Source organism: Rhinopithecus bieti, unplaced genomic scaffold, assembly GCF_001698545.2.
Source record: "Rhinopithecus bieti isolate Rb0 unplaced genomic scaffold, ASM169854v2 scaffold_6933, whole genome shotgun sequence".
Lineage (NCBI taxonomy): Eukaryota > Metazoa > Chordata > Mammalia > Primates > Cercopithecidae > Rhinopithecus > Rhinopithecus bieti.
The window spans coordinates 528782-537878 of record NW_016805426.1 but is presented as its reverse complement, the minus strand read 5'-3'; the positions used below and the strand labels follow the sequence as shown (position 1 = coordinate 537878).

The 9097-nt window shown below is 41.1% G+C and overlaps 1 protein-coding gene across 1 annotated transcript in view; it reads left to right on the top strand.

Moving 5' to 3' along the window:
- GDI2 (GDP dissociation inhibitor 2) overlaps positions 1 to 9097 on the top strand; it is a 51699-nt gene that overhangs the window by 26962 nt on the left and 15640 nt on the right. Inside the window, exons 5-6 of the mRNA XM_017872446.1 lie at positions 5067 to 5265; positions 5835 to 5966. Of these exons, the coding sequence (XP_017727935.1) occupies positions 5067 to 5265; positions 5835 to 5966 (331 nt within the window). The remainder of the gene's footprint in view (positions 1 to 5066; positions 5266 to 5834; positions 5967 to 9097) is intronic.

The window sequence follows — 9097 nt, the reverse complement described above, 5'->3', positions numbered from 1 at the left end:
GCAATGGCAGAATCTTGGCTCACTGCAACTTCCAACTCCCGAGTTCAAGAGATTCTCCTGCCTCTGCCTCCCCAAGTGTCTGGGATTACAGGCATGCACCACTACACCCGGCTAATCTTTTGTATTTTTTTTTTTTTTTTTTTTTGAGGCGGAGTCTCGCTCTGTCGCCCAGGCTGGAGTACAGTGGCCGGATCTCAGCTCACTGCAAGCTCCGCCTCCCGGGTTTACGCCATTCTCCTGCCTCAGCCTCCCGAGTAGCTGGGACTACAGGCGCCTGCCACCTCGCCCGGCTAGTTTTTTGTATTTTTTAGTAGAGACGGGGTTTCACCGTGTTAGCCAGGATGGTCTCGATCTCCTGACCTCGTGATCCGCCCGTCTCGGCCTCCCAATCTTTTGTATTTTTAATAGAGATGGGTTTTACCATGTTGGTCAGGCTGGTCTTGAACTTCTGATCTCAGGTGATCCACATGCCTCAGCCTCCCGAAGTGCTGGGATTACAGGTGTGAACCACCACACCTGGCCTTGTGATAATGTATTGTATAATGTGTTCTTACAATCAAGTAAGCTATAGAAAAAGACAGTGCCCCTAAGAAAATGATAAGGAAGAGAAAATACATTTACAGTACCATACTGGATTTATTGATACCAAAAGTTTAGTGTGTGTGTGTATGAGATGAATTGTCTGTCTGAAATGGCGGGCAACTGCAGCTGCAGACCTGAAGTCAGTTGGTATGTTTCAAGGGATTCAACTTTTTCTTGTAATGTCGTGACTTTGCTTTTTGGGAGCACTTCAGCATCAGTGGCACTCCCTGTGGGTCCTACATTTTACTCAGTGTGTATGGTGTTGCACTAAACACGATGAAAAATATGCAAAAATATGCGAGAACAAGGACAGATCACTTTTTACTGTGACAGTTTACTGGAGAGGTGAACTGCTCATGCAGAGATGATTATTGTCACATAGTTTTAAGAGACTCAAACACTTGAGCTCACCACATTAGCGACAAGAGGTGGCTACAAAATTACAGTAGTACAGTGTGTACTGCAGTTAATCTTATGCAGTTAAGACTTAATACTACATCTTTCTTTGTTTACAGTGGCATCATGTTTGGTCTGTGTTTGTGTGCATAAGTTTTGTGATTAAATTTTAACTTTGAAATAGAATTGTGTATATTTATGATAGTAACTAATATCTACATATATTTTATGCATTCATGACATACTTTACTTTTTTCTAATTTTGTTTGGTATTTCTATTTTTTTGGTATTTCTAGGCTATGCAGTTCATCTGCAAGTTTTTTCAGATTGTCACAGATCTGCCGGACTTGTTGCTGCGCACCTGTAATCCTAGCCACTTGGTAGTCTAAGGCAGGAGGATTGCTTGAACCCAGGCGTTTGAGGCTATAGTGTGCTATGATCACACCTGTGAATAGTCACTACACCTCTAGCCTGGGCGATATATACAAATATAGCAAGACTCTATCTCTTCAAAAAAAAAAAAAATCATTTGGCCGGGTACTGTGGCTCATGCCTGTAATCCTAGCACTTTGGGAGGTTGAGGTGGGTGGATCACTTGAGACCACCCTGGGCAACCTAGTAAGACCCCTGTATCTATAGGAAATAGAAGAAAAATTAGCTGAATAGCCGGTAGTCCCTGCTACTCAGGAGGCTGATGCAGGAGGATTGCTTGAGCCCAGGAAGTTGGTGGCTGCAGTGAGCCGTGGTTGCACCACTGCACTCTAGTCTGGGTGACAGAGATCTCATCTCAAAAAGGAAAAAAAAAAATCAAGTAAAATAAAATATAGAACTTAAAAAACAAACTTGACTGGGCACAGTGGCTCATGCCTGTAATCCTAGCACTTTGGGAGGCTGAGGCAGGCGGATCACTTGAGTTCGGGAGTTTGAGACCAGCCTGTCCAACATGGTAAAACTCCATCTCTACTAAAAATACAAAAAAAATTAGCCAGGTCTGGTGGTGCATGCCTGTAATCCTAGCTACTTGGGACACTTATATGGGAGTATTGCTTGAACCTGGGAGGCAGAGGTTGCAGTGAGCTGAAATCGCGCCACTGCACACTCCAGCCTAGGTGATAGAGTGAGACTCTGTCTTAAAAAAAAAAAATCAGTACATTTATTGACAAGAAAAAAATCTACATCAAGCTTGTCCAGTATGTGGCCCAGGGTAGCTTTGAATGCAGCCCAGCAGAAATTTGTTAAGTTTCTTAAAACATTATGAGATTTTTTTTCACAATTTTTTTTTTAAGCTCATCAGCTATCGTTAGTGTTGGTGTATTTTTTGCGTGGCCCAGGGCAATTTTTTTCTTCCATTGTGGCCCAGGGAACCCAAAAAGTTGGACACCTCTGATCTACATATAAAGTGGCAGTTCAGACATGTTATTCAAGGAACAACTGTAAATACAGAAGGGCATATCCGATAGTGATACATTGCTGTGGGGAAAGAGGAAGGAGGGAGTGTGAGAAGGATGCTTTAAATAAGGTGATCTGGGAAGGCATCAGCATAGATAAATAGTAGTTGTAAGAAATTACACAGTAGGACTAGGTGCAGTGGCTCACACCTGTGGTTCCAACACTTCAGGAGCCTGGGCAACATGATGAGACCTTGTTTCTTTTTTTTTTTTTGAGGTGGAGTCTCGCTCTGTCGCCCGGACTGGAGTGCAGTGGCCAGATCTCAGCTCACTGCAAGCTCCGCCTCCCGGGTTTACGCCATTCTCCTGCCTCAGCCTCCCGAGTAGCTGGGACTACAGGCGCCCGCCACCTCGCCCGGCAAGTTTTGTATTTTAGTAGAGACGGGGTTTCACCGTGTTAGCCAGGAAGGTCTCGATCTCCTGACCTCGTGATCCGCCCGTCTCGGCCTCCCAAAGTGCTGGGATTACAGGCTTGAGCCACCGCGCCCGGCCGAGACCTTGTTTCTATGGGAAAAAAAAATTAAACACAGTAAGAAACACATTGATTTGAACTTTTTCAGTTAGGAGTTTTTCAGAATGAGCACTGGGTGTCTGGAGTGTTTGTAATACAATTATATCTGGTTCTGGTGCCATAACAGCTAGTCACTGAGACCACTATTTGGCGCCATGCATAGCAACATGGAATTAAGGGATGGAAAAACAGCCAGGACGTCTCTACTGTGCTGTGTAAAACAGGAGTGGCACTGATTTCCATCCCTCTCTGGGTAAGGATCAGGTAATGGAGGAAAATAAAGGAGAGGAAAGAGAAGGGAACATGATAGATTTTGATTTTGATTAAAACAGAAGTTGGTAACAGCAACTCAAGTTTCTATTAAATAAACGAAGGTTGGGAGATACTGCAAAATGTTAGTAATAGCTTTAGGTTCTGACAGGCTGTGCCAACCGGAATATGATACCTAAGTTTTAATTGCATTGAAATAGTGATTTATGTTTCCTTTTGCCTGTCTTATACCCAGCTCTGACAACTACGCTTGTGTCTTAAGTATGGTGCTAATGTGGTAATAGGATATTTCTATTCAGCCTTATGCCTTTACTATGTGTACATTCCGTCCATCTAAAAGGCTGAGTTGTAAATCTTAATTTTAAAAAAATTAAATGTAGTCAGTTGTCATTAATAGCCTCATGTTTCTTTTTCTTTTTTTCTTTTTTTTTTTGAGATGGAGTCTCGCTTTTGTTGCCCAGGCTGGAGTGCAGTGGTACAATCTCGGCTCAGTGCAATCTCCAACTCCTGGGTTAAAGTGATTCTCCTGCTCCAGCCTTCCAAGTAGTTGGGATTACAGGCGTGCTCCACCACACCCAGCTAATTTTGTATTTTTAGTAGAGATGGGGTTTCATGTTGGTCAGGCTGGTCTTGAACTCCTGACCTCAAGTGATCCACCCGCCTCAGCCTCCCAAAGTGTTGGGATTATAGGCGTGAGCCACCACGACCCGACCAGCCTCATGGTTTTAATTTTCAGTTTTGTTGGGTGGAAAATGATCTTGACTGTAATATTAAATCTATCAAAACATGAAGCTGTCAATAGAAACATTTGAGAGTTTGTTTTTAAAACTGTAGTTGTATTTTAAAAATAGCTATACAGTTTAGGAAAGGGGGGAGAAGGGAGATAAAACCAGAACATTTTCTTTTTTATTGGCTATTTGTCTATCATGTATGATTAGTTTAAATACAGCCCAGTAGTAAAAGCTGCGGATTTATAAAGTGGTAATTTGTAGCTTCTTCTTCTGTTTTTTAGTGTAAAATGCAGTGAATTGGTTGCTTATGTAGGACTTCAGTAAAGTAAGTGACTAGCAGCAGCAGCAGCATGCACATTTTACTGAGGTCAATGTGTTCTTGGTGTCTTAAACTGTTATCATTAAATGCCCAGTTGTATCTTAGCATACAGAGGCAGAAAAGGAAGAGCATTCAGAATTTAGGCAATTGCCTGAGTGTAGATCACAGTTGTCAAAGGAAGACTCTTCAGATGGCTGGCTTCATGGATACTTGTTCAGAGTCACATTTACCTTGTACCTAGTAAGAAACAAATTTGACATTTTTCATTCACTTAGGTTCTGGTTTTAATTACTTGTATAGTAAAATTGAAGACTTTATAAGTGACCCTGTTATAATCGAGTCAGTTTATCTTAAAGTGTTGTGAAACTGGAAGCCATGCTGTGTAAACTCCCATATCCTAAATTGCATCCTGCATTTGGTCAGGGGCGGAGGCTCATGCCTGTAATCCCAGCACTTTGGGAGGCTGTGGTGAGCGGATCACCTGAGGTCAGGAGTTTGAGACCAGCTCAACATGGTGTAAACCTTGTCTCTACTAAAAGTAGAAAAATTAGCTGGGCATAATGGTGGTCGCGTATAATCCCAGCTACTCGGGAGGCTGAGACAGGAGAATCGCTTGAACCCACGAGGCAGAGGTTGCAGTGAGCTGAGATCGCGCCATTGCACTCTATCCTAGGTGACAGAGCAAGACTCTGTCCAAAAAAAATCCTGCATCTGCAGTTGATAACATGGCATGTTTAAACTTTGCTCTCATACTTTCTTCTCAGTGTCTGACTGTGAGTATGCTTTGTGAAAAATACTTTCTTATTTAGGCCTCATGGGACTGTTTGAAAAACGTCGCTTCAGGAAATTCCTAGTGTATGTTGCCAACTTCGATGAAAAAGATCCAAGAACTTTTGAAGGCATTGATCCTAAGAAGACCACAATGCGAGAGGTGTATAAGAAATTTGATTTGGGTCAAGATGTTATAGATTTTACTGGTCATGCTCTTGCACTTTATAGAACTGATGAGTAAGTATTTTGGTTTTAGATTTGTATTTTCTTGAAATTCTCACTAAATTTCCCAATTCTTCCAAGTGGAAATTCCAACAAAACAAATACTTAGCCGTATTACACTATGAAAGCAGAGATTCTAGCTGGAATTAGTTGTTGGGGCCTCTTAAGTGAAATATAAAGGCAGAAGCCGGGCGCGGTGGCTCAGGCCTGTCATCCCAGCACTTTAGGAGGCCAAGTTGGGTGGGTCGTTTGAGCTCAGGAGTTCAAGACCAGCCTGGCCAACATGATGAAACCCCTCTCTAATAAAAATACAAAAATTAGCTGGGCGGTGGTGGTGTGCATCTGTAATTCCAGCTACTTGGGAGGCTGAGGCAGAAGAATCACTTGAGCCGGGGAGGTGGAAGTTGTGGTGAGCCGAGATCGCACCACTGCACTCCAGTCTGGGTGACAGAGTGAGACCCTGTTTCAAAAAAGAAAAAACAAAATGAAGATAGTGGATTGAAATCTCTTCAAAAAAAATTATAAATTGAACATAATGAGTGAAAACTAAAGCCCTTTCCTAATACTCATTTCCTTTTCTCCAGCTACTTAGATCAACCATGTTATGAAACCATTAATAGAATTAAACTTTACAGTGAGTCTTTGGCAAGATATGGCAAAAGCCCATACCTTTATCCACTCTATGGCCTTGGAGAACTGCCCCAAGGATTTGCAAGGTAAGAGCCTATGTTTAACCTATTAGCTAAAACCTCACTGATCCAAAACCTCGTCTTCAACATAATGTGTATATGAGATATAGTTTAAATAATGAGATGAGATCAGTCTATGAGTAATACGATGCTTTTTGTTTTTATTGAAATAAAATTAACATATGATATGCACGGATCTTCAGTTAAAAAAAAATCCAGTTTTATACAACTGTAGCTGATGTGCTCTTGTAAGCGCCAGCTCCTGGCTGGAGGCCAGCCAACACAAAACCAGCGCACTTAACAAAAATACAACCAAGGACCTTCACAGAATCTACTTCACACTCCTGCTACCTCTACTGGAGTAAGTGCTGGTATCCATGGCTGAGAGACCTGGAGACAGATCATATAACAGGACTCTTTGCAGACATTCCCCAGTACCAGCTTGGAGCCTGGTATCTCCACTGGGTGGCTAGATCCAGAAGAGAAATAACAATCACTGCAGTTTGGCTCTCAGGAAGCCCCATCCCTAAGGGAAAGGGGAGAGCACCACATCAAGGGAGCACCCCTGGGGGACAAAAGAATCTGAACAGCAGCCCTTGAGTTCCAGATCTTCCCTCGGACATAGTTTACCCAAATGAGAAGGAACTGGAAGAACAACTGGGGTTATATGACAAAACAGGGTTCTTTGACACCCTGAAAAGGTCAACTAGCTCACCAGCAACGGATCTAAACCAAGACAAAAATCTCTGAATTGCCAGAAAAAGAATTCACAGGGTCATTATTAAGCCAATCAAGGAGGCACCAAAGGAAGGTGAAGTTCAACTTAGCAAAAAAAAAAAAAAATGGTACAGGATATGAATGGAAAAATTTCCAGTGAAATAGCATAAATAAATAATCACAACTTCTGACAATCAAGGACACATTTAGAGAAATGCAAAATGCAATGGAAAGTCTCAGCAATAGAATTGAATAAGTAGAAGAAAGAATTTCCGAGTTCAAAGGCAAGGCTTTTGAATTACCCCAATCTGACAAAGACAAAAAAAAAAAAAAAAAAAACACAGCCTCCAATAAATTTGTTAAACGACCAAGCCTAAGAATAATCGGTGTTCCCAAGGAAGAAGAGGAATCTAAAAGTTTGGAAAACAAATTTGAAGGAATAATTGAAAACATCCCCGGCCTTGCTAGAGAGCTAGACATCCAAATACAAGAAGCTTAAAGAACACCTGGGAAATTCATCGCAAAAAGATCATCGCCTAGGCACATAGTCATCAGGTTATCTAAAGTCAAGATGAAGGAAAGAATCTTCAGAGCTGTGAGGCAAAAGCCTCAGGTCACCTATAAAGGAAAACCTATCAGATTAACAGATTTCTCAGCAGAAACTCTAAAAGCTAGAAGGGATTGGGGTCCTATCTTTAGCCTCCTTAAAACGGTTATCAGCCAAGAATTTTGTATCCAGTGAAACAAAGCTTCATAAATGAAGGGAAGTAGTCTTGTTCACACAAACAAGTGCTGAGAGAATTCGCCACTACCAAGCCAGCACTACAAGAACTGCTAAGAGGAGCGCCAAATCTTGAAATAAATTATCAGAATACCAAAATTGAATCTGCTTAAAGCATAAATCCCATAGGACCTATAAAACAATAACACAGTGAAGAAAAAAAAACAAGGTGTTCAGGCAAACAGATAGCACGATGAATAGAATAGTACGCCAGATCCCAATACTAATGTTGAATATAAATGGCCTACATGCTCCGCTTTAAAGATACAGAATAGCAGAATGGATTAAGAACTCACCAACCAAGTATCTGCTGTCTTCAAGAGATTCACCAGACACACATGGACTCATAAACTTAAGGTAAAGGGGTGGAAAAATATATTTCATGTAAATGGACACCAGAAGCGAGCAGGAGTAGCTATTCTTGTATTTTTTATTTTATAAATATATATATATATTTTTAAAAAATCAGTTTGATAAATGTATAGACCTATCCCTGTCCTGGGTTTAACTAAAACCTGAGTGAAGGTATAGAACATTTTCCTCACCCCATAAAGTTCCCTTGTGTCACCTCATAATGAATACTGCTCCCCACCCCCAGCAACTACATCTGTGATTTCTGTCACTATAGATTACTTTTGCTTGTTTTCAAAGTTCAGGTGAAAGGAATAATACACTATGTTCCCATTTGTGTCTTTTCATATTTTGAGATTCATCCATATTGGTGCATGTGCCAATAATTCTTTTTTTTTTTGAGATGGAGTTTTGCTCTTGTTGCCCAGGCTGGAGTGCAGTGGTGCAATCTCAGCTCACTGCAACCTCCACCCCCTGGGTTCAAGTGATTCTCCTGCCTCAGCCTCCCAAGGAGCTGGGATTACAGGCATGCGCCACCACGCCTGGCTAATTTTTTGTATTTAGTAGTAATGGGGTTTCACCATGTTGGTCAGGTCTTGAACTCCTGACCTCAGGTGATCCACCCGACTTGGCCTTCCAATGTGCTGGGATTACAGGTGTGAGCCATTGCGCCTGGCCAATTCTTTTTTTTTAAATTGTTGAGTAGAATTCCATTATATAAATTATATGAACATATAATTCTGCTTTTGGTGGACATCTAGTTCATTTTCAGTTTTTGGCTATTATGAATGAAGGCACTGTGAAATTTTCATGTAAAAGTCTTTCTGTGGGGATATAGGTTTTCATTTCTTTTGGGTAAATACCGGGAGTGAAATTGCTGACTCATGCGGCAGATAGAAGTCTGACTTCATAAGAAACTGTAAAACAGTGTTCTGGAGTGGTTGTGTTGTTGTGTATACACTCAGCAGTGTGTGAGTTCTAGTTGCTCCACATCCTTGTCAACATTTAGTATTGTCTTTTTAATTTTAATTGCCCAAGTGGGTGTGAAATGCTATCTCATTATGGTTTTAATTTGCATTTCTTGACTCATGTTGCTCACCTTTTCATGAGCTTATTGACCATTTGTATAATTTTGTGCTGTGATTATTCAAGTCTTTTGCACATTTCTAAAGATTGGATTGTCTATTTTTGACTTGTAGGAGATCTTGGTGTATTCTGGTGGCAAGTCTTTTGTCATATATGTATTAAGAATATTTTATCCCAGTTTATGGCTGGTCTTTTGATAAGCATAAGTGTTAACTGTTTTTTT